The sequence below is a fragment of the Pteropus vampyrus genome, unplaced genomic scaffold (assembly GCF_000151845.1).
Source record: "Pteropus vampyrus isolate Shadow unplaced genomic scaffold, Pvam_2.0 Scaffold348, whole genome shotgun sequence".
In the NCBI taxonomy this organism is placed as follows: Eukaryota; Metazoa; Chordata; class Mammalia; order Chiroptera; family Pteropodidae; genus Pteropus; species Pteropus vampyrus.
In genome coordinates, this window is record NW_011889129.1 from 873031 (window position 1) to 899068 (window position 26038).

General features: G+C 35.0%; 2 protein-coding genes and 2 pseudogenes across 8 annotated transcripts in view; 2 read left to right on the forward strand and 2 right to left on the reverse strand.

Annotated features, from left to right (window-relative positions):
- Nucleotides 1-26038, reverse strand: part of LOC105304613 (cytochrome c oxidase assembly protein COX15 homolog) — a 52168-nt gene that overhangs the window by 19551 nt on the left and 6579 nt on the right. The window contains exon 1 of one of the 3 annotated variants that reach the window (XM_011378823.2): nucleotides 1592-2010. The exons of the other annotated variants lie outside the window; for them this stretch is intronic. Coding sequence (XP_011377125.2) covers nucleotides 1592-1981 — 390 coding nt within the window. The 5' untranslated portion in view covers nucleotides 1982-2010. Of the gene's footprint in view, nucleotides 1-1591; nucleotides 2011-26038 lie in introns of those variants that run through there. 3 annotated transcript variants of the gene reach the window in all.
- On the forward strand, nucleotides 1834-22854 carry CUTC (cutC copper transporter). 5 transcript variants are annotated; one of them, XM_011378824.2, is made up of 11 exons: nucleotides 1905-2040; nucleotides 2173-2275; nucleotides 2817-2905; nucleotides 3762-3833; nucleotides 5771-5830; nucleotides 10099-10308; nucleotides 10960-10995; nucleotides 13286-13419; nucleotides 18340-18367; nucleotides 21491-21596; nucleotides 22355-22854. In XM_011378824.2, exons 1-11 carry the CDS (start codon nucleotides 1980-1982, stop codon nucleotides 22467-22469), a joined length of 1014 nt encoding a protein of 337 aa, XP_011377126.1. In that variant the 5' UTR covers nucleotides 1905-1979; the 3' UTR covers nucleotides 22470-22854. The 5 variants fall into 5 exon arrangements, 4 of the variants coding, with proteins under 4 accessions (XP_011377127.1, XP_011377126.1, XP_023378296.1 ...); XR_897014.2 differs by lacking the exon at nucleotides 18340-18367; XM_023522529.1 differs by lacking the exon at nucleotides 2817-2905 and having other exon boundaries at nucleotides 1933-2040.
- LOC105304660 lies at nucleotides 6712-8023 on the reverse strand (annotated as a pseudogene).
- On the forward strand, nucleotides 17620-17738 carry LOC111731075 (annotated as a pseudogene).

Genomic DNA, 26038 nt, shown 5'->3' on the forward strand with positions numbered 1-26038 from the left:
AAACTAGAATCAGAAGTGATGCCTGAAGATGTGGCTGAATTGCTGCAATCTCATGATAAAACTTTAATAAATAAGGAGTTGATTCTTATGAACAAAGAAAGTGGGGTCTTAACATGAAGTCTACTCCTGGCGAAGCTGTGAAGATTGTTGAAATGACAACAAATGATTTAGAATATTACATAAACTTAGTTGATAAAGCAGCAGCAGGGTTCGAGTGGATTAACTCCAATTTTGAAAGTTATATTGTGGGTAAAATGCTATCAAACAGCAGCACACACTCCAGAGAAATCATTTGTGAAAGGAAGTCAATCAATGTAGCAAACTTCATTCTTGCCTTATTTTAATAAACTGCCACAACTACCCCAACCTTCAGCAACAACCACTCTGGAGAGTCAGCAGCCATCAATACTGAGGCAAGACCTTCCACTAGCAAAAAGATTACAACTTGCGGAAGACTCAGATGATGGTTAGCATTTTTTAGCGATAAAATATTTTTTAATTATGTACAGTTTTTCTTACACATAATGCTATTGCAAAGTTATTAGGCTACAGTATAGTGGAAACACATCTTTTATATGCACTGGGAAACCAAAAAATTTTGTGACTCGTTTTATTGCAGTATTTGTTTTATTGCCATGGTCTGGAACAGAACTTGTACTATCTCTAAGGTATGTCTGTAGTACCTACTGCAGATCTCAGCTTAGATGTCACCTCCTCTGGGAAGTATACCTACACTATCCCAGGTCTGCAACAGGTCACTCTGAGAGCACACTGTACCTTTCCTATGGCCCTTAACATACTGTAATGTAGCTTTAAGTTCATTTGTCTCCAGCTCCCACTAAGCTATGAGCTGTAGGACAATAGTATCTGTCAGAGTGGTTCTTTGCTTCCAGCTCCCTCTGTTTGGGATACAGTTCCCTTACATAACAAGACCTTAATAATGATTTGACAAATGAATTGTAAATAAACAAGTGTGGCTTCCTCCAGGGCAGGAGCCTTTCAGTATTTTGCTTGTTTCTCAGTTCCTAAATAATAATAATAATCACTCAATACAGTAATTACTACTCAACACACTAATTATTAGGTAAGTGGATACACGCCCTCTTCTGACTCCAACCTTTAGTCCAAAGACCCCCTATTTGGTTTCCTGCTTCTAATTAATTAACTTTAGACAACTTAAATTAAGCCTCAATTTCCTTCTTTGAAGGGGGTTATACACCATAACCTGACTACCTGGGGGCTCTTAGCAAAAACCAAACACATGGGTAAAATTTACTGAACCTTTGCGATGTACTAAGTGCTTGATGTATATTTAACTTATCCTCCCAGCAATCTCATGAACTAAGTATTGTCGTTATGCCCATTTTTTACAGATGGGGAAACTGAGGCACAGAAAAGTAACCTAACTTGGTTAATATCACACAGCCGTTAAACGGTAGGTTCCGATCAGAAGTCAGGGGCTCTGGATATAAGGAAGTGCGTTCTGAACTATAAAGAGCTACGGAAACGTGATGTGGGATCATAAATTTTCTCCAGGCTCTTTCCCCCCATGCCCGCTTCCGCGACTCAAGCGTACGCTGCGACGCGGTACCTGTGTTCTAGGCGTCGCCCTAGGAACCAGGAGCCGGACACACGGTCTCCCCATCAAGGCCTTCAAGGGCGGAAATAGCACTCGCTGCATACTGAAGTCAAGGCGCCACCACCACCTCCACGCCCAGGCTCTTAGCTGTCTCCTTCCTTCGGCACCAAAGAAGAGGCACTTCCGGGTTACGCAGCGTGAGCCCCTCCTCCTCAGACGGCGGGGGCGAGCAGTGACTGCGCCTGCGCTAGCGACTCGGCCTTGCCAGGATTGCTGGGGCGTGGACATCGGGAACGCGCAGGAGCGTGCGCAGGGGTGAGGACGCTGTTTTTGGTCGCGCGCGGCGGAATTCGGATTCTGCGTGGAAACCGAAGACGCGCGAGGGAGGAACGCGTGGAGCATGAAGAGGCAGAGGGCATCCTCCGAACGGAAACGGGCGCGAATACCATCCCGGAAGGCCGGTGCGGAAGGGGGAAGAGAGGGGGCGGTCGGCCGACCTCACTCCCAGGGGCGGACTGGCAGGGATTTTGGCCCGTGGATTAATTGCAATTTCCCCCCCGACCTCCTTTCTGTGGCACGGTCTGTCATTCCAGCTTTAAAACTTGTGCAGACGGGGGGCCTGAGAACCAGATGTGTGGGTTCGAATCCCGGCGCCACCACGTATCGTCGTGCGACCGTGTTCAACTTGATTAACAAGTGAGGATCCCAGTACCGTCCTCATATCCCCACCCTCTCCTAGCCAAGGCTCTTTTTTGCGTGAGGCAAATGGCACCCCTTAGCATTGTCCAGTTCGGTTGACCTCTGGCAGCTGGGTGGCTATCAGGAAACTCATGAAATTAATGCATCCCTGTTGGTTAACAGCATACAGTGGCACTTAACTCTTTCACAGTTTGAGACCGGTCGTATAATTTTAAATAAATGAGGCAGTTGTAGTTTAATGTTAGCATACGATAGAATTTGTTTTTCAAATTAAAAATTCTTTTTAAAAAATGATAAAAGCAATATTGGGTAGAAAACATCAAGTAATGTAGAAAAGTAAAAAGAGTAAAAGTCATTCCAAATCTCAGCTTCTAGTTGTAATTATTATCACAATGTGAACATTCTTTCGGGTATTATTGCATGAAATATACGTTAAGTATTCTTAAAAGAAAATTATGTACTTACAGAAAAAAAAACTTTGTCATACTTTTTAGTGTAAATACATGACTTTATGAATTTGTAATTATTCGGCCTTTAGTAAATCTTTGCCTGTTGTGTATAACGGTCAGCAGTGCTTGGCGTCGGTGACTCCTCACATAAAAACCTTACTTAGGAACTTTAGGTCAGGTAAGAGTGATCAGACACTTATCTACATAAATAATAATAAGACAAAATAATTAGTGTCCTGAAGAGATACAATTAGTGTTTTAAAGAGGAACATACAACTTGTAAAGAGTTATATGAGTTCGAAAAAGGTAGATTCAGTTTCCTGCTTCGGGAGAGAGGAAATATGGAAATATGATTTGATGTGAGTCTTGGAAGAGTTTAGCATTCAGAAATGGAGCTGGGAGGACTTTGTGGATTGAGGAGATGGTATAAGCAAGAGCAGGGATGGGGATTAGGGAGAACTAGAGGCATATAGAGAAAATAATGTGTAGTTAATAAATGAAACTAATACTCTGTATAAACTTACTTAGTATCCACTTTACATGAGTTATCTCTTTATCCTCACTAGTCTTAGGTAGATACTAAAACCTACAGTGTTTTTTAGAAAACTTTAGCTAAGTAACTTGTCTAGAATCACACAAGTGGTGGGGCCAGAATTTTAAGTCCATCCCTGCTCTTGAACATATATTCCTTATAAAGAAGTTTAAGCATATTCTTCAGTTAATGAGAAGCATCAAAAGAATCCTGACTTGAATGTGAGGATGAGGTCTGTGTTTTACGAAGATTACCTTGACATTCAGTGTATATTTTTCTTAGTATAATTTCTTATACGTATGTCTGTTTACTTTTTTCACAGTCTAGACATCAATTTAATAATTAATATGGTATTTTATTGCACTCCTGGGCCCTAGTGTGCTCTTCTACTTCCCTGTTATTGGACATTTAGATTTAGACAGCAAACTGTAAAATGTTCATGGTAGATTAGTCTGAATGGATAGGACCATCATGAAATTGCCTTCTTTTTCATGCATTTTAGGAGCAGCAAATGGATTTCTCATGGAAGTGTGTGTTGATTCAGTGGAATCAGCTATAAATGCAGAAAGAGGAGGTAAGAGAAATTAGAAAATGAATAACAGTCGACAGTCTTTTTAAGAGTCTGAAAATGAATCCTGTGAACTGACCTTGGGAGCCTTTGTTAGCTGGAAGGACCCTACTAATCCTTTTGAGAACAACCAACCAACTGTAAAACCCTACTGATAAATTATAATCTTCTAGTCTTATTCCCCTAGTAGGTCACATTTTGAGTCAAGTGTCCACTATAGGGCTTACTCACCAACTTCAGTTTTTATTGAATTTAGCAAAGATTTAAATTTTTTAAACCATTAATTTAAAGATGATTGTAGAGTTTTGTTACCATTTTCATCATTAGGACTTCTATCATTATTTTTTCTTTTTTGAACATTGTTTTTACCTCAAGGTTTCTTTTGCACTCTAAACCTGTGGGCCATAGTTTGCTGAGCCCTGATATATATTCTTGCCTTCTCTCCCCTATCCCCAGATTATTTTAAAGCGAATCTCAGACATCATATCATTTCATCCTCAAATATTTCAGTATGTATCTCTAAAAGGACTCTTTTTTAAGAAAATAATAATAATAACCACAATACCACTAATATCTTAAAAAATAATTTCTTAATAGCATCAAAAAATTCAGTTATTTTTCACATTTCTCCTATAAGCTCCTACTGTTTTGTTTTATGGTTCTTCGAACCAAGGTCCAAACATTTCATCTGTTTGATATGTCTTTTTAAGTGTATTTACATCTACATTTCCCCGTCTTTTTTTCTTTTTCTTTCTTTCCTTGTAGTTTATTCAAGAAATTGTGATTTTCATCTTTTAGAGTTTTCTACAGTCTCAGTTTTGCTCTTTGTATATGTAGTGTCATTTATTTCCTGTATTTCCTGTAAAGTTGTAGTTAACCCAAAGGTTTAATAAGATTCAGATTTAAGTCTTTTATAAGACTACTTTTTAGATGACGTTGTACTCCCTGTTGCATCACATTAAGAGGATAATATCTTATTTTTTTCTGTTTTTGTGATGTTAGGATTGATCAGTGGATTCAGATATGGTCAGCTTAATCCATCCTTTTAAAGGTTTTCTGTTAGCTTTCACCTAATAATTTTAGCAATGCATATTTTAGTAGGGTTTGCAAAATGGTACTATATTAAGTCTAATATTTATTTTACATTTATTAGCAATATGCTTCTATAAAGCAGAATTTTCTCTCAGCAGCTGTTTGGTTATACTGAGGTTCAGTTTGTATAAGAAAGCCAGGATAAATACTTGCTGCTTTTCCCTTATTCACTGATTTTGGAGATAATAGGTTTGTTTTCTATTCTCTAATGAATTATTTTATCATTTGAACCTGATTTAGATATAGTTGATGTGTTTTAATACACTATAGTTATTCTTACTGATGCTCAGAATGTCCTATCTGGCTGGTAGGAACCTTTTCAAGCTGGTTCCTGAGACCTTTTGAGATGGCCCCATGGTTTGATCTTTTGCTTTCAGTGTTTTCTTATTCTTGAAAATATCCCGAGTTAAGCTATTCAAAGTAACTTGTGCTTTTTTAAAGCTTAGAATAATAAAGACTCTTTTTCTTATCAATGAATAATCAGCATTCCACTATGTACAATGCAGAAACATTTATTCTAAGGCATTTCCCTGTACATGGAGAGGCAACCCTATAATACCAAATTTTAAAGAGACCTAACTTAACTTGAATTACCTCTTAAAGTGGACTATCATTAACACAATGTGGGTTGCAGAATATAATTGTGATTCAAAATAGATGTTCTAGTTTTATAGTTTGATTTCTCTCAGTTTTTAAGACTTTTATACATTTGGGGAAAATGTGAAATTTGCATTTAATATGAGTTTATTTTGGCCAATAATTTTTGAGCAATGCTTGTAAATTTTTCCCTTAATTTCTAAAATTTATTGTGCCGAAAAATGTTTTTGTTTTTGTTTTTTTTTAAATCATAGGTGCTGATCGGATTGAATTATGTTCTAGTCTGTTGGAAGGAGGAACCACACCAAGCATGGGTTAGTGTCCATTTTTTAGATTGCCTGGAGACAATTTATGATCTCTTTCATTGAATTCTTTACAATGTTACTACATGTTCACTATGCTGTGGATATTGTATCAGTTAGAAATGCTTATGATTGTAAATAAAGTTGTCTATCAAAGATGTGATCAAATAGATGTTTTTTTCCTCAGCTATCAAAAAGTTGAAAGATAGGTAGTTGCTGTTAATATTGGTTCAGTTGCTATGCAGGGACCAGGGTATTTTTATCTTTTGCTTTTGGCATCCTCTGTTTTATTGACTTTGGTCTTCATTTTTCCCTTCCTGGTTGTTGTGCTATTGTCATATGTTTTACTTCTACATATGTTAAAAACTCAACACTACATTGTTGTTACTATTATTTTTTTTACAGAGGCATTTTATTTGCACATGTGTATTACATCCCTAGAAAAAGAATCGCAGGATTTTCCCTCCCATGTGTTTTTAACTTGCTTCTTCATGGTCCATGATGTCCACTGAGATTGTCACTACAGTGAAACCAGATTAACAGAATGGAAGCAGGTTATTCTGCCATTTTTCTAGATGTTTGAGCTGCACATCAAATCTGGAGCTGATCACTTCATACTTGTTTTACCCACCCATGAGGTTCACGACAATTTTTGCTCTGTAATTTTTGTTTAAAGTGTCAGTTACCTTTTTTCCCAAGTTAAATGCATTTTGTTTAAAAAGTTTATTCATAAAATTGATTAATTCAAGCTTCAGAGCACCTAATAAAAACTGCATGGCAGTGAAAATGAAGTACACAGTGGCTCAGATAAAGATTGTACTCATACAGATGTTCCTTTTAGCTATAAAGTTGGACAGATGAATTTCTGTTTTTAAAGACTTACTAAGCCTGTGTTAGCTGATTCTTCCCTGGCAGTAATTAAAACCTTCTGCTACTGCCATAGCTACTGCTGCTGCTGGAACCACCATAGCCACCTTGGTTTCGTGGTTTGGCAAAATGTTGGCCTCTACCACCAAGCCAGAGCTTCTGCCTCCAAAGTTTCCTCCTCTCATGGGTCAAGAATTTGAAGAGTGATTATTGTAATTGCCAAAATCATTGTAGCTTCCACCACTTCCAAAATTGCTTCCACCGTTACCACATCCATCATAGCCATCCCCAGTACGACCATATTTCCTCTACCACCACAGCTGCCACCAAAACCACCTCCACGACCACCACTGAAGTTTCTAGAACCACTTTGACCTCTTTAGCTGAATGAAACATGAGCCATCTCTTGCTTAGATAGGGCTTTACTTCGCAGTTGTGGCCATCCACAGTATGGCATTTCAGAATGACAGTCTTGTCTACAGAGTCATGATCATCAAAGGTTACAAAAGCAGAGCCTCTCTTCTTGCCATTGCAGTGGTCAGTCATTTTAATCACTTCAGTTTTCCCATACTGTTCGAAATAATCTCTTAGGTAATTCTTCATTGTCTTTAATTCCACCAACAAAAATATTTTTCTCAGTTGAGTGGCACCATATCTTTGAGAATCTTCTCTTGAAACAGCCCTCTTTGGTTTCACAACTCTTCCATCCATCTTGTGTGGCCTTGCATTCATGGCCTCGTCCACCTCCACAGTGGCATACATGACAAACCCAGAGCCTCTGGAATACTTGGTCTTTGGATTTCTCATCACCACATAGTCTGTGAGTGTTCCCCATTGCTTATAATGGCTCCTCAGACTCTTACTAGTTGTTTCAAATCTCAAACTTTTGATAAAGAGCTTCCACGGCTGTTTGGGTTCTTTGGGAGACTCTGACTTAGATGTGACTGTGGGAGGGGAGACTTATTAAGCTTACTTGGCGGTTTCCACTGACAACAGTGATCTAACATGTTATCTCAAGAGTCAACTATCTTTTAAAGAGATTTAAATAATAAGAAAACAATATTTACCCACATATAGTTACTATTTCTGGTGCTCTTAATTCCTTTGTGGAGATCTATATTTCCATCTGGTTTCATTTTTCTTTTGCCTGAAGTAATTCTTTTAACATTGTTTGTAGTACAATGCTGATGATGAATTCTTTCAGCTTTTGTATGTCTGAAAACATCTTTCCCCATATTTGAAAGATATTTTTGCTGAGTGTAGAATTCTAGGTTGACAGTTTTTTCTTTCAGTCATCTTACTTGTATTGTTTCTGACAAGAAATCTGTTGTCATCCATACCTATGTTCTTTTCTGTGTAACGTGTCTCTGGTTGCTATTAAGATTTATTTCTTTATTCTTAGTTTTAGGCAATTTGATTATGATATACCTGAGTGTAGTTTTCTTCATGTTTCTTAGAACTGGACATTTATACTTTTTATCATATTTTATCATATTCAGCATTCAGTGTCCTCTACTCCCTCTTTCAGAAACTCCAGTTATATTCTCAATTTAGTATTTGAATATATTTGTTCTACAATTCACTGATGAATTGCTGTTTTAAAAAATCTCATTTTTCACTTTCATTATGTATAGATTGTATCACTTGGTTTTCAAATTCACTAAACTTTTCTCTGCAATGTCTAATTGCTGTTATCCCTGCCTAGTTCATTTTTTATCTCACACATTGTAGGTTTCATCTCTAGAAGTTAGAGTGTATTATATTTCCCACGTAGCTTCTTAACTTTTTTGAACATATGGAATAAAGTTATAATAGCTATTTTAATGACTTGGCTGCTAATTCTAACTTCTGTATCAGTCTAAGTTAGTTTTGTTTGATTGCTTTATTTCCTCACTATGCATCTTATTTTCCTACCTGATAATTTTTTATTGAATACAAGACATTATGAATTGTACTTTGTTGGGTACTGGATATATTTGTATTCCTATAAATATTCTTGAGCAGTTAGTTTATATGAAAACACTTTATTCCTTTCGGGTCTAGCTTTTAAAAGTTGTTAAGCAGGTTTGGAACAGTGGCCAGTTTATAGCTAATTATTTCTCACTGCGGAGGCAAGACCCTTCTGTGTACTTTACCTAGTATCCCATGAAGCTTCAAGTTTTCCTGTCTGGCTGGTGGAAACAGGTATTATTCCTGTCCTGGTGTGAATGATAGGCACTATTTCTAGTAACCTTTTTCAGTGGATCTTTCCCTGGCTTTGCATAGTTTTCTTGCTTGCATGCCCTGATCAGTACTCAGCTGAATATTAGAAGAGGTTCTCTGCAGATCTCAAGAGTTCTCTCTCTCTCCTTCCTTACACTCTCTCCTGTTAACTCTAGTCTGGACTCTCAGCTTTGTCTCCTCAACTCAGAGAACTTTCTCTGGGCTCCACCTGGGTTCTTCCTCCCTGTGCTTTGGCCTAGAAAACTCTTAAAGTAGTAATCTGGGTCAATCATAGAGCTCACCTCATTTATTTTCTATCTGTCATCTTTCAGGCATCATTGTCCTTTGTTGCTTGATGTCCAGTGTCTTATAAACTATTGTTTCATATATCTTGTCTGTTTTTTGATTATTACAGGTGGCAGGGTGAATTCAGTCTCTGTTACTTTGTTGGTCAAAAGCAGGAGTCCCTATATGACATTTTGACTCCTATATGTTACTCTGAAGTTGATGATAGTATGCTTTAGTCGAAAAAGTTTATATACTTTTTGCCTGGTGGTTATTACACTTTCAAATGTCACATATCAGTAAAAGCTATAAATTAGCTATAAACTGACCACTGTTCCAAACCTGCTTAACAACTTTTAAAAGCTAGACCCGAAAGGAATAAAGTGTTTTCATATAAACTAACTGCTCAAGAATATTTATAGGAATACAAATATATCCAGTACCCAACAAAGTACAATTCATAATGTCTTGCAATCAATAAAAAATTACCAGGTAGGAAAATAAGATGCATAGTGAGGAAATAAAGCAATCAAACAAAACTAACTTAGACTGATACAGAAGTTAGAATTAGCAGCCAAGTCATTACTTTTTGCCTGGTGGTTATTACACTTTCAAATGTCAGATATCAGTAAAAGGATTTTTGTTGAGTTAACCGACAAGTGCTTTTAAAATGCAGTAACTTCTTTCTGTTTTCTAAATTACTCTTTTTTACCTTTGATTTTTTATTACTTCTACTGTATACACATTTTTCTTAGTGTCCGCTTTCCTTTTTGGTCCACTTTTCTCTGGTTTCTTTAGTCAACTCTTCCTTTTCTTGTATAAGTGATACATAAGAGCAAATGTAAAAGACCTATAATATTTTATTTACTTACTTGAGCTTTTAGCTCACATTTGCATTTTAATTAGTCTGTTTTCTGTTCTTATAGGTGTCCTTCAAGTAGTGAAGCAATGTGTCCAGATCCCAGTTTTTGTGATGATTCGGCCACGCGGAGGTGATTTTTTATATTCAGACCGTGAAGTTGAGGTGATGAAGGCTGACATTCATCTTGCCAAACTTTATGGTGCTGATGGTTTGGTATTTGGGGCATTGACTGAAGATGGACACATTGACAAAGAGCTGTGCATGTCCCTTGTGGGTAAGAATTTATATCTGAGACCACAAAACCTCTGATGATTGCATTTAATATTCGCAATATAGAAAAATGCAGTCACAAAACTGACTTTTCAGTCACACCTGCAGACACTTATACTAACCTGTTTTAAACAATAGTCATTTAAATGTTTGGGCTGCAGCTATGTGTGGCATAGCCTTCCTGACTCTCCTTAGTTGCTATAGATCAGGTTCCACTACTGTTTCTGTTGGGTTTAAGGGATATTTATCTTGACTCCTTTAATAACTGCACCAAAATCCACAAAAGCTATTGGTGAGGATGGGGGGATGTGAAGAGGACAGAAGCAGACTATATATATTACTAGGCCAAAGTATTTCTTGAAGATTTTCAGAGGAATGAGTAATAGATAATGCTGCCCATCTTATAGTTGCCAGATTATATAATTTTTATTTGGTACCTCTAAGAAGTAAATGGCCATGTTTTAAATATAAAAATAAGAGATTAATGGAAACATAGGACTTTCGCATTTGGAAGGCTGCCATTTTATTATTATTTTAGTTCACTGTCTTCACTTAGGAGAGGAAGGTATAAAACAGTCCCATCTAACATGGAGAATATGTATATAGTGATCAGTGATGATCTCTTCATTCATGTTATATGACTTTCTTTTTATAGCTCTTTGCCGTCCTCTGCCAGTCACTTTCCACCGAGGTGAGTCATTTCCATTTTAGAAGTGCTATTGAATGGTGTCAGTTTCCTAATTTTATCAGATGCTACAACCTTTTTTTGGAACACAATTCTACAGTGTTACAGTGTTACCAGTTGGTTTCTTGGGACCAGCAGTTGCAAATTTAGAAATGCACAATTTCTAGAATATGTAAAGCCTTAGTTGTGAAAAGTTGTTAAAAGTAAATGGCGGTGGTGGTGGGATATAAAAGAGAGAGAGTAAGCATTGCCTACAAGTACACGTACTTGTCACAGCATTCTAAGCAAGAGTCCTAAGATTTATTTTTATAGATTACCTTAGGTCATATGCAGTCCCCAAGAGAATAGATCACTGTGGCCAGTGAAATTAAATTTGCTACCTGGCTTAAGCTAGACAGACCATTCCTAGGGCTGGGAGTGAGGTCAGTTTTCTCAGAAGAATATAAAATTCGTGAGTAGAGAGGGAATGGACATCTGAGGAAGAATTGGTTACTATTAGGAAGGAGGAAAGAAGAAATAGATGCTAGATAGTCCATTAACAGATTTTGTTCATTATAGTACACAAAATTGCTTTATATTATTGATAGCTTATCTACATCAGAATAATTTCTAAAAAGTCTCTTGATAATTTCATATAAAAATACATTCTAACTATAAAATTCAGGTAGTTATAATTTCCATACAGTTTTGCCAGGCATTGGTAAAATGAAGGAACAAAGTCAATTTTGCCTTCAGAAGGCACTGCTATTGCACATAAAAAGAAGGAAATCTTCAGTCAATTTTTTTTTGACTTAATGATATGCTTGAAAAATTGTTGAATGTTTTTCTGATCTTTTAAGTAAGCATTCAAAATTAGAATAAGGGTGGACACTAGCACTTGCATCTATTTATATAAATTAGAGATATATCATTTATTACCTTGCCTTTTTTTTTCTCAATGGATAATACCACCAGAAAACTGTTTTCTTGGTTTGCTACATACCAATGCTTCTCATAAACTAGCAATAATTAAAAGGTGTTAGTTTGCTTAAGTCATAACCTTAAGGCTATAGCAAATAAAGTTTTTAAATATGAAAAGTATTTAAATTAGTAAACATCTATCTGAAGAAATGTAGTTTAAAGTTTGACATGTTAAATAAATCAAAAATTAAACCCATCACATTGAATATATTTTTTGTTCTTAAACTAAGAAAATCATTTCAAATTTCTATTCTTTTCCTTTGCAGTCACAAAACTGACTTTTCAGTTGTACCTGCAGACACTTATACTAACCTATTTAAGTTTATTAAACTATTCAATAAGTGTAACAAAAAATGTTTTCATGTTTTCAAGATTTTATATTGGCCTGAGTTCCACATTTTTTTTCACCCATATACTTACTGAGGTAGTATCATAGTATAATCACTGGTTAGAAGATGCTGCCACGAGGAAAGGAAAATCCTCCGTAGCAGGTTCCATACACTAACGGGTGAAAGGAAAGGGTCCAGCCCTAACCCACTATAGGCTAGAACTTCCAGATCATGTAGCAGGACCGAGAACCAAAGCAGTAGTTTTTCTTTTTGAAATTCCTAGGGCCACTTTCCTATCTGAGGAGGGGATAAGTCTCTTAGAAAGTAGGATGGAATCAAAACTCATACAGTCTGTTGTAAACAATTGTCCTTATACTATTAGCCTTCAGTTTGTGGGATAAATAGATTAGTACAAAGTAATAGTCAATAATAAGAATGTGAATCAAGCTTTTTCTAGAACCAATGAGTATAATGTTTTTCCAGTTTATCTGAAGCCTTAGAGCAGTCTTTCCCCAATTCGAGTCACTTGCCTGTTACATTTACAGTTTTACCATATCTGAGTGCTACCTGTGCAAATTTATTTAATAACTTTCTTAAAACCTTAATTTATTTTACAGAGAAACTTTTATACCTAATGAAAACCAGAAACTTTTCACTTCTAATCTACATTTAAGTAAATGCATCCATTCAAATGTGTGCCATCTAAAATGATCATGCATATCACCAGTGGTATATAGATTGTGCTGGTAAACTGGCTCTTGGGGGAAAAAAGAGCCCTGATTTATAATATTTGTTGATTTCTGTGGTTTAAATACTCCCACCTTGACTGATTTCCAAGTTTCCAATGGGTTAATAATCATGCTTGCAAAATTCCTGAATATGTAACACTTGGCTTTTGCAAGCCAGTACTAGCCAAGTCAGGCACACCACCATGTATATACTACATTTTAAAAAGCACTATATTCGAGATACTTGTTCAAAATTCAAATAAATGTTATTTATTTCAGCCTTTGACATGGTTCATGATCCCATGGCAGCTCTAGAGACTCTTTTAACTTTGGGATTTGAACGAGTATTGACCAGTGGATGTGACGGTTCAGCACTAGAAGGGCTACCTCTAATAAAGCGACTCATAGACCAGGTATACACAGTTTTTTTCTTTTCTTCTAAAGACTCTGATATTCTGTTGTTCTGCTAGGTTGAGAAACTAAATATTACTGATTTCGCGGTTACTGTATAGGAAAAGGCAAGCAGGCAGCGGTATATGTATATAATTCTTATTTCTTTCACATGAGCATTTTTAGTGACCAAGGCTCTTAAAATGAGATTATAGACAGTGCCTAAGGATCTTATCTAATTTAGATAACCAGAGCAAATTTTACCTTTCCTCTGTCATCAGCATTGCATAGTTTTAAGCAACATCTCACTGACAGACTATGTATACTCAGGGATCCCATATAAAATTTGAGATAATTATCATTTGGAGGTGAATTCTAAAACTAAAACTATATTCTTCTCGCATTTCTCCCTATCTGTCAAGATAGGAGAAATATATTTTTCTCTATGCCCTGGTAAGTTAGCATCATTTGTAGAGCAGTTGGAAGATGGCTTTGTAATTGTGGTGTCTGTTTTTCTGACACCAGTGTGGAGGCATTCAAAGATGGTGAGTATGGATTTTGAGTTGAGAGTTCTGGATTTGAGACTCAGGTTTGAAACTTATTTGCTATGTAGTATTGAGTAGATTACTAACCTTTAAGCCTCTGTTTCCTTGTGTGAAATTGAGATAAGTTTAATATTTTCTATATATGTTTGCCCTGAGGATTGGGTAGAGATAAGATCGAAGAGCCTTATTACAGTGCTCAACATATAGCTCTTAATACATGTTAGTTTCTATTATTACTACTGCTATTATTAGTTATATTATTTAGTGTCCCTGGGCAGATATCTGCTTATGTTCACTTTTCTGTAGCCATGAAAATAATTTTAGAAATTTCACATAAGGATCTGATATGAATTTGCTAGTCTGGAACTTACTGATATTACAAATATTTATTAAGTAAATATTAGATACACAGCATTTGTATTATGGTTGTGACCAAGGAGTGTGTAGTCACGGCCCTTACAATCTAGTGCACAACAGACACTTTTGATAGAGAAGGCGATTTTCATAGAGTGGTATTTAAAGGTACTGTGTGGAAGCACATTGCAGAGGAATTAGTCCCATATTTGAAAGATGGGGGTTGGCAGTAGTTAGCTTCCCAGTGGAGTAGGCATCCACATTGCAATGTCTTTCTTACTCATTTGAAAGATGGTTATCCATGTAAAAGGGGGTGGAAGGGAGAGAGAGTAGGGAATGTTCCATGTAGAATTAATAGTGTATGCAAAGGAATGGAGACAAAAGTGAGCATAACTTATTTAGATATTGAAGAATTACTATAATGTTGCCTCTGAGGAGAGGAATACTGCCCAGAGCCTTGAAAACTATTTAAGTTTTATTTTATCCATGGTATACTGGGGAAACCTGAAGCGTTTTAAAATAGAGGAGTCAATGAATCAGGTATCCATTTTAAAATTGTTACTTACCACGGAGTAGAGAATAATGGCCACAGTCATGTATATTATTTCAAAATCTGCGTGTGTCTGTGATGAGAGTACCTGAAGTCTCTCTTAGCAAATTTTCAGTACTATTGAATATGGTATTATTATACTAAAATTATCATGCTATTCATTAGACTTATAGACTTACTCATAACTACAACTTTATACCCTTTTACCAACATCTCTCCATTTCCTCCACTTCTCTGCCCCTGGCATACTCTCTGCTTCTATGTATTTGATTTTTTTAGATTCCATATGTAAGTGAGATCATGCTAACTTTACTTCTTGAAGCAATACTTGTTAAAGCCTACCTAGGCTTTTGGGTTAGGTAGGTCTGTTTTTAAATCCTGGCTTTCCCTTTTATTTATAATGACTTTGGGTAAATTACCTAACCATTGGAAACCTTCCCCTGTTAAGTTAGCATAATAATGGCATCTACATCCTAGAACACTTGTAGATTATTTTAGATAACAGTGCAAAGTATGACACTTAGTAAGTGCTTTATATTGTTAAATCACTTTGATAACCTTAGGTGAGCATATTGTTCTAAATAACCTTTTATAGAAGGCCTCCTAAAAAGTGATAGAATTCATCTCTTTAAAAGTATCATTTATCTGTTTTAGAAAGCTGTCACTGGGAAGAAACAGTTCTATTACTTTTTTTCCCCTCCTAAAATCATTTCAGTTTTCTAGATAATAAATATTTTGTTTTATGGTTGCTTCCCTCAGTACATTTGAGAATATTAAGCAGCTCATTCCACTTACTTTTCTAACAATTATTAAATTTTATAAAATAGCCCCTCCCACCTTTACTCTCTATTGCCTTACCTTTTTTCCCCACTGTACTTAATTGGTCCATGAAATTTTATTATATAAATACATCTATCTGTTTTCTGTCTTCCTTGAACATGTAAGCTCCACGAATGTAGGAACTTTATCCTGTTCATCATGTCAAGGAGGAAAAACTTTTTCTTTACTCTCTTAGGTTCAGTATTTGAGGGCCTGCAAATTAAACTGACAAAAGACACATTAGCAAGAGAAAAACAGATTTTAGTTACATATGTATTAATATATGAGAATTCACAAAGAAATGTGACTCAAAGAGGTGCTTAGAATTTGGGGCTTAATGTCATCCAAGAGGAGGGGTGCAAAAGGCACTTGGGAACTTAGAAGAAGGAGAGAGAGCACTTATAGGAAAAAGAAATGACTTTTTTGGAAAAGTAAATGGACCCTTAGGACAATAGATGAGAGATATGATACTTTTATGACAATGTCTGTTTGGGTGTGTTGCTGAATGAGTTGCTCCCAGGGAGGGGATTTATGACTGTAGAACACAATTTGTTGTTGACTCATACTTGAAAAGAGTTTTTTTTGTTGTTGTTGTTTTTTTACAACTTGGTATTGTAACGTGCAACTAAAGCAATTTTGTAGCAGTCCATTTTTTCTGTGATCACTCTTTCCAAATCATTTATTGGTCTCTGTTTCCCTTTTTGCACCAGCATATCATTTATTACCCTCACTTTCTTTTAACTAAAAAAATTTGAAATCTTTTTCGTAGATGGCTTCTGTAGTATATCTGGCTCTTTGGAGCTGCTTTAGAATTTATTACTTTGCTACACAAAGACCCTCAAAAGACAATCATATCTGAATGCTCACCTTAACTTTACACTGATAGTTACTTAGATCTCATTAAAATATCTATAACTTGTCTTAAAAGTAAAGAAAAAGGTTGCTTCTCTCTACTCATGACCATCTCTATTCTCGTCTCTGTTGTTATTATTACTTTCCCTTTCCACTGCTTTTATGCTATCACTGCTTTTGAGACTTTCACCTTCTCTTCTCTTTGCATTTGTTATTTCTGGTGTTAGCCAATTTTACTTTATTCTCTTCTTTTGGCTTCTGTTCTCTTCTGTCCTCTTGTATCCTCTTTTTTCTTCACCCTCTGCCCCTCTTCTCACATTGGATACAATACCACTTTTTTCTTCTCCCCATTTTCTTCCTCTCCACACTAAACCAGTCTTTCAATTTTTTTTCCTAACTAGACATGATGTAGAGTTAAGTATGTTCAACATTAGTCATTGTTTTATGAAACAAGAAACTAAATTGTGGATGGTTCTTGACTGAATTTTTTCCATTGCTTAACAGCACTCAATAGAAGAAAGATTGTCTGGCTAACCTGAGCTGGATAGGGAATAGGCTAAGTGCATATGTAGGCTGAACAGTTGAGGCAAATGACTTGGAATTGTATTGGATTGGCAGGATTGGTTGGTCCAGTTTTAAAAATCCATCTTAGAGAATCCGCATGTGAAAAAATGCAATTTGTATATAAAGTACAGGTTTTATTCTACAAATTAATGATCCTGACATACTATGTCATTTTTATTCTATCATTGTTACCTACCTGCTACTAGTAGTACTAACTAAGTATGCATTTATAGTGGATAATTTCCTTTCAGTGATATTTTACCAAAATTTATTTAGGAAATGTGATGAAAATTGGAATATAAAAGTAAGGCAATTTTAATATCTATCTTCTAAACTTATTATAAATTAAATTATATAGTCCAGTTTTATTATTTAAAACCTTGTTAAATGGATCTATGCTTTCGTTTAATTGGTATAATAAGCTAGGGAATTTAGTTGCAGATACAAAATTTGAGTAGATTTTTCCTCCCCCGTAATTTATAGTTATGCCATGTTCTTTCTTTTCTGCTGAAATCTTGTTTAAATTCAACTACTTCCTAGTCTATGGCCATGCTACCCTGAACAAGCCCAATCCCATCTGATCTCAGAAACTAAACAGGGTCAGGCCTGGTTAGTACTTGGATGGGAGACCACCTAGGAAGACCAGGTGCTGCAGGCGTAAAAAATAAAAAAATAAGGGATTGTAAACTGACAAGGTCCTTGCATTCTGTGAGGTCAACCAAAAGTTGCCTCGCCTAAAAGAAAAAAAAAAAAAAATTCAACTACTTCCCGACAGAAAGAAAGAATAACTATGGGCAGTGAACACACAATGCAATGTATATATATATGTGCCTTACTGTTGAATTGTACACCTGAAACTTACTGTATTTCATTAACCAATGTCACCATAATTTAAAAAAAAAAAAATGAAGATGGAAAAAAAAATTCAACTACTTCATCCCATCAGTTACCAACACTCAGATTAGTGTTATTTTTCAGTAATGGCTTTTCTTAAGGTGTTGTGATTATTCAGTATTTGTATTGTATTCTCTATTCTTTGTGTTCATAACAGTACAGATCTTTAAAGCAATACAATAAAATAAACTTTCTGCGTAGAAAGAATTACTATGCTGAACAACTTACAAAGAAATAGAAAAGATCTATTGAAAATTAAACATTAGTAATAATTTTTAAAATTTAATATACTTATGTTTCTCACTGCCTTATTTCATATAAGAGAAAGATATTAAAATTTACTTGTTTATTTTTTCTTTTTTCAGGCAAAAGGCAGGATTGTGGTAATGCCAGGTATTTATTTATCTATCCATTCAGTAGTGTTAACACTGAACGGTAGTGGAGGAAGAGCAAAGGAAGTGGGCAGTATGGGAAAAAGTATTAGTACATGGTGTTCAGAAAGAATACGTAATTTGATTAAAACATTTAAGATTGAAGATCTCTGCTGGAATTTAAAAGTTTAGATAAGGAGGAGAACATTCCAGCAGGGATAAGCTCAGAGAAGAGCAAATAAAGAAGTAGTTTGGACTTGGGCTTTCTCCATGTTTGTTCTCCTATAGTGTAGAATTTTGTGGACGTGGATGTTCATCTCCGGTGAGGCACACCAAGTTTCAAGCTGCTACACTGTGTTAGGGCCAAATGTCCAAGTTGCTAACAAGGTGTAAGCAAACATTTAGGTAATATCTTTGGACAAATATAATACTCAGTTCCTGAGAGATCTCCTAATTCTTTGAGAACAATTGGGTCACTGTTAATAACTATAAGATCAATTATGTACATCATGGCTTATTAGAAATGCACAATTTTTAGAGAGTTATATAAGGTGACCTAGAATCAGAGAGAGATACATATAAAGACCATCTTAATTTTTTATTATTCTCTCAAACATATAAAAAAGTAGAAAATAGCATATACTCATTCCATAGATTTAACATTTTGCTTCATTTATCTCATCTTTTTTTATTCTGAGGTATTTTAAAGTTAAAGACATCATGACATTTTATTTTTATGCACCTTTAAAAAAATAAGGACATTTTACTATAACCACAATATCATTATCACACCTATTAAAATAAACACTAATTCTTTAATACCATCTAATGCTCAGTCAATACTCTTCTTTCTCTAGTTGTCCCCAGCATGTATTTTATAGTGGATATGTTCAAACCAGGATCCCATCAAAGAATAAGTATTGTACTTGGTTTATCTTAATATTTTTAATATAAAAATTTTCCTTTTTCTTGCTTTAAAAAAATGACATTTAAAAAGTTTGGACTACTTACCCATAACATGTCTTACTTTCTGGATTTATCAAATTGTTTTCCTTTGATATTATTTAGCTTGTATGTCCTAGCCTTTGTATTTCTGATAAACTAGTAGGTAGATAATAAGCTTGATTAGATCCTGGTTAAATGTTTTTGGTAAGAACACGTAAAGGGCGATTCTCTATATATGATACTACATAACATCAGAAGGCATGCAGTATCTATTGTCTCACTACCACTGATGTCAGGACTGGCCAGAGGTCAAAATGGTGATAGCCAGATAAAGACCAACTTTTAAAAAGAGGTTAGATAGAGGGATAATGTCAGAATTTTAGGAAAACTGACCTGTAGCAAGTCCCTGAAACAGGAACAGAGAGAAAGCATCTTATCTCTCAAATTTAGACCCTTTATAGATAAGCAGGGAATATTAAAGAGACTTAACCAAGTGTGATGTACTTCCATTTAAGACCAAATGTGTTTAGTCTTGGCAACTGACAGCTAGACTTAAACAATTGTTAATATTAAGATTGCCTTTCCTTATGTAATTATTAAGTTATCTACTTTGTGCAAAGCATTACTTGAGATGCAGAATTACCCAAGAAACTACTTCCTCAAGAGGCTTAGTCTTAGGTGAGAAGATGTTATATACAAAAATATTTGTGATTATTTAACATAGCTTACCAAGCAAATGATAATTATATGCCAGGTTCTGTGGTAGTTGTGAAAACACAGAATGTGTATGAAGTAATCGTTTATCTTGAGGACCTCACAGAACAGATCTGTAAACCAATTATTACAATTTCATGTAAATAAGTAACCAAGAAGTAAAAATTCCTGGGTAAGTCAACTTGAATGTCTAAAGTACTCATCATTGGGAAATATAATTATCATAGTAGTTTCCCTCTGGGGACTTTTATAATGAAGCTTACAAACATATGTAGGCTCCAGTTTTTTCATCTGTAAAGAGAGGATGTTGAACTAGTTGTCCTCTCAGGTTCCAACTGTGAAGATGTGTTAGTATGTATTTGGAAAATGTATTACCTATGTCATAAAGTTGCTGATAACTGAGCAACATGGTTTCAGTGGCCAGATATTTTGTTATTTGTTAGAAGGAAATAACATATTTGTCTTTTAATCCTTACAATAAGCTTGTGAGGTAGGCAATTATCCCTTCTTTATTAGTGGAAAAAAAATGAGTCTCAGTGGTTTTAAGTAAGTTATCTAAGATCTATGGCTGTGAAGAGCTACAGTGGTGAAGCAAGGATTCCAATCTGAATCTGACTTCTCAGTCTGTATTTTTTCTTCTACTTAGGACTTAGTGATGTTACTGTACTACTAAGAAAAAAAGTTAATGAGTCCGAAAGTCAGGTTACCTCAGCAACTTGAATAATTTGAAATACAAAGTACATATTTTATCAGTCATTAAAAAATATTTATTGAATACTTCTGTATCTTCAGAGAGAATATAAAAATGAGTAAACTAACTTTATATTTGTAATCTGGTATCAGCTGAGAATATGATATGTAAATATTTAAGAGATTGTTCATATAAACAAATGAGGAGTCATAAAGTACTTGACTGTACAGTTTTAATAGATTCAGATTCTTCTGTGAAATGAAATTAAAAAATTGATATTATAATGAATGAACTGTAGAATACCTTGCATTATTCTTATTTAGAATGATATCAGTGTGGTCTTTGAATGCTGGGCCAGAGAACCTTGCAGATTCTTTCAGACACACCTCTGAGGCTGTGCTTTTGTAGCTTTGTCCCCAAGCCTATCCTTCTGATTTAATTTGATTTTTCTTTACTTGAGGGGGAGCCAGAGGTAGAGTACTCAATGATATTCCTTGCCCTAGAGTAATCCTTTTAGATTTAATGTCTGTAATGTATAACATTGTTTTAAAAACCAATGGACATAGAAGATTCTGTCATATAGGTTTTATGACCTTATCAGTTGTTCTCCAGAATCTGTAGTTTACATGTTTCATCATGCAGTTCTAATCTCATTCTAGCTTAGTAAGGAGAGAATTATTCATGAATTAATAAGAAATTTCAGTTGGGGATTTGAGGTAGAGCAAGCAGTCATTATTATTCATTACATTTTATGCAAAATTCTACTTAATGTGTCACTTATTTTTTTTCCAACAGGGGGTGGTATAACGGACAGAAATCTACAAAGGATCCTTGAGGGTTCAGGTGCCGCAGAATTCCACTGTTCTGCTCGATCTGCTAGAGATTCAGGAATGAAATTTCGGTAAAAATGTATTCTTTGACTCATATAAGAAGGGATAGATTAATCTTTACTTTCCCAAATTGGAAAACCTTAGTTAATAGCATGATAAATGAGTGGAACGTTGTGATTAATACATAAGTATTGCAGTTATCTTTGCAGTTCTCAACTGTAAAATGGTTCTTATCTTGCTTTAAATAAGCAGGCTTTTCTCAACATAGGTGAACCATTATATCATTGTCATTGCTGAACTTACACTAGTTAATAATTCATCATCTAAGCTTCTAAATGAGTCAGGTATGTATGTGTGTTCATTCACCTATTCTCTCCTTTAGCAAAGTAGTAACTGTGGTGTAAGGATGGAAGAGTCATAGTTATTTTTATCCTTCCTACCTTTAATACTTGGTCTTCCCTCACCTGTGCTCTGTTTTCAGTTATTTTGAAATTATATCATCATTAAGGAATTGAAACTATTATGTCTTTTTTTTTATTATTATACTTGAGAGGACTCCTATAGCTTAATAGTTAGTAGTGATTATTTATAGATTGGGAAAAATGAAATGTAAAAGAAGCAAGAGCCTTAGAACATACATTTCTAGATATAAAATCAATTATATTGTCTGGTAGAGTTGGCTACTAGATATTTCAAGTAATTCATTAATAAAAATTATGAAATTTGGTAGTCCAGATTCCTTGACTTCACCCTGTAAAATGAAGTGCCAGTAGGACGGCTTATTTAACAACTTGTATAATTATCTGTTCCTTTATTGTTTCTATTGCAGAAATTCTTCTGTTGTCATGGGAGCCTCTCTTTCTAGCTCAGAATATTCTATAAAGGTAACAGATGTGACCCAAGTAAGGACTTTGACTGCTATTGCAAAGAATATTCTGGTTTAGCCAGACCTCTCTGAGAGACATGAATATCACAGGATGAAGGCAGAAGAGCACTCTACAGTTCTCTGTGACAAAGCTTTAACCTTCTCTGGTCAGGACGTCACGATGTTTGTTTTAAGTCTCACATGGCTGTGGAGAATGTTTCCAAGGAAAAGAAAAACTTGAAACAGAGCTACAATCACTCCCTTTGCTTAATCTTGCCATCTCCATCATCATGGTTAAATCTGGCCTATGCTTCTTCCACAGACAGGCTTAGTCTCCAGTGGAATTAATTGATGAACTGAGAAAATTCAGCTTCAAGTTATGAATTTAGAGTGTGACTTAAGGGTCAATTTCGTAGCACTATTTTGCTTTTTTATTTGTAAAATAAAAAATTTCCATTCTACTATGGCATAGTCTCTTATTTTTACCCTGAATAGTTTAACTGGATATGAGAGGGAAGATTTTTTTGTTTTGTTTCTTTTATTTTTCTCTATTATGTATTCATTGATATGTTGCCCTGGGCAGGATGCTAAGGATACAGAGTAAAATGGTGCAACATAAAAATTCCCAGATTTGAGAAGCAGGATATAAAAGTTCTCAGACTTTATAATAAAGACGGAAGTAATCTCTAATGTTCACCAGGTTACCTCTACCTCTGTTTGCAGAGAGAGAAATGGCTTAACTGTAAGGTTCATCTGACAGTTTACAAAGACCTACAGTAAGAATTGTGAAGGTTAGGGAAGTTATCAAAATAATTCTTTCTTTCAACTGAGGCTACAGAAAGGAGAATGGAATCTAGTAATGAAAGATGCTTTTCCTATGAGCAGGTCTCAAATGGTGAAGTTCATCACTAGCTTTATCTTCCATATTACTTTCATATTTATAATAATCATTTTATACTAACAACACACTGGTAATAGAACTGTTTTTTCTATTTTAGGAGAGTAACCGAAACATAATCTAAAGAGCTTGCTCTTGATCAGGAAGCTAATTAATGGAGCTTCTATGAATAGCATGCCCAGATTTGGGTACTAACTAATGTATATACTAAGAGCCTTGCCTTTTTTAAATGTGTCTCTTCTCTCACTTTTAAATCTTAGTTCCTATTCTCATTTTCCAGGTACAATATTAATGTGGAATATTTGCTTAAGTAATTTATGAAAAATGAGAGGCAAACTATTTAAAAACCAACAATGACCTCAGCACTTTCTTTTCTTCTTCAGACTATAACTAAAGATATCAAAAAAATGGTTTCATTATTGGCTTTGGAATATAGATACAGATATATAAATATCATATATACATGCACACACAGTAATATTTAGTATTTTGGCCTAACCCTCCCCCATGCTTGAGACTTCACTGCACGATATTCCAGAGATAAAAGCAGGCCATCTCTGTTTTATTTAAACAGGTAGGAATCTGGGAGGTTGTGTGAATTGTACAAAGTTTAACAATGAGTTAATATTGTTTATGGGACTCGAATGATAGGCTACCAACCTCCAATCTTCTGCTTTAAGATGCTCCCGGTTTGTGGATGTGGTACAGAGAGCAATACTCCTGGGCAAATCAGATACACCTGTGATGTCCTGGCTTCCCATATAAGCATGAGAAAGTTAATTTTTTGAACTTTAATTTCCTCATTTGCAAATCAGGAATAACAAGCATGGTTTCTAGTTAAATCATACAGTAAAGCACTCATCGATGTACATAGTAAGTATCTATTAATGTTACTGCTTTTCTTCTAGGTTATCTTTCTAGTATCAATCTTTGTTAGTTTAAAAGCCCTTCCCAGGAAGCCAGGCATTGAGTATTGAAGCCAACACTTTTTGCCCTATACCATGTAAATATTAAAGAGACATAAGGTAATACCTTAATTTTATTTTTCTATACTTTAGTCCTGTTTTAAAATATTTACAGATTATTTCATGTGTGTAAGTTTCTTCTCAACAATAAGTATTTTGAGGCTAGGGGGCCATGTCTTCATATTTTTACATATTTCCCATTACACCCATCATACTGTCTACTCATCGTGATTACTATGCTGGTGGGAAAAGAGCACCGTCTTTATTAATTTCGCTAAGTATCTTCTGTTTGATCCTCCAGATCCACTCTCCACTTTGCTCTGTAAACTGAATCCAGCAACATAAAAGAAATTACATACTACGACCAAGTAGGATTTATACCAGGAATGCAAAGCTGATTTAACACCCAGTAATCAATGTAACACACCATATTGATAAAGTACAAAAATCACACAAGCATCTTAACACACAAAAAGCGTTTGACAAAATCTAACACCCTTCATAATAAAAACACTCAACAAACTTGGAATAGACAGGAGCTTCCTCACTCTGATAAAGAGCATCTACCATAAACAAAAAAACATAGCTAACATCATACTTAATACTTATACCTAAGTTCAGACATAAAACAAGATGTCCACTCTCATCGCTTATAGTTAACATTGTACTAGAGGTCCTAGCCAGGGCTATTAGGAAAGAAAAAGAAATAAAAAGCATTCAAATTGGAAAGGAAAAAGTAAAGTGCTCTATTTACAGGTGACATGTTCTTGTATATAGAAAATTCTAAATAATAGATAACAAAAAGTTAAGTTCAGCAAGGTTGCAGGATATAAAATTAATGTATAAAATCAATTGAATTGCTATGCACTAGCAATTAATAATCCTAAAATGCAATTAAGAAAACAATCCCATTTATTTAACATCAAAAGGATAAAATAAGAAAAAATTTAACCAAAGAAGTGTAAGACTGTACACTGAAAACTACAAGAAATTGTTGAAAGAAATTTAGAAAGACTTAACAAATAAACATCCTTTATTCATAGATTGGAAGACAATAATGTTAAGATAGCAATTGATCTACAGATACAAGCAATCCCTATCAAAATCCTAACTGCCTTTTTTAAACAGAAATTGACAAGCTGACTCTAAAGTTCATCTGGAAATACAAGGGGCCCAGAATAGCCAAAAATCTTAAAAAAGAACAAAGTTGGAAGATTCACACTTCCTGATTTCAAAACTTACTACAAATCTACAGTAATCAAGACAATTTGATTCTGGAATAAAGTTGAATATATATAGATCAATGCAACAGACTTGAGAGTCCAGAAATCAATTTTGGTCACCCTACCAGCTCAGTGAAATTATCTTTGCCTCTTTTTTTGGTCTTCACCTCCCTGCCCTCATCCTGGAATTAGGAGGGAGGAATTGAATCCCAAGGAAAATGATAAAAGGAATAACACTTCTCCCTAGCAGTAGCTGGGCCCTGAGCCAAGAAAGGGGAGGAGATTTAAATTGGATATGTTTATTTTATGGGCGATAAAAATGTTTCAAAATTGCACAAATCTTTGAATGTGCTAAAAACCATTGAATTGTATACTTTATGTGGGTGAATTACATGGAATTCATATCTCAATAAAACTGTTCTTTTAAAAAATGAATGTGAGAGTGTTTTAAATTAGATTAGATTAGTCTGGGCCCTTGTAGGATCTGCCTGAGATGCGGTCAAAGGCAGGGAAAGTTTGCCGCAGCATGGTTGAAGACAACGGTGGAAGCAAAATGCTATTT

Excerpts from the sequence above, each read along its gene's own strand:
- CUTC (XM_011378824.2), top strand. The coding sequence starts at position 1,980 with ATGAAGAGGCAGAGGGCATCCTCCGAACGGAAACGGGCGCGAATACCA. Across the intron at positions 5,831-10,098 it reads AGGAACCACACCAAGCATGG|GTGTCCTTCAAGTAGTGAAG; the intron begins GTTAGTGTCCAT and ends CTGTTCTTATAG. Across the intron at positions 21,597-22,354 it reads GATTCAGGAATGAAATTTCG|AAATTCTTCTGTTGTCATGG; the intron begins GTAAAAATGTAT and ends TTTCTATTGCAG.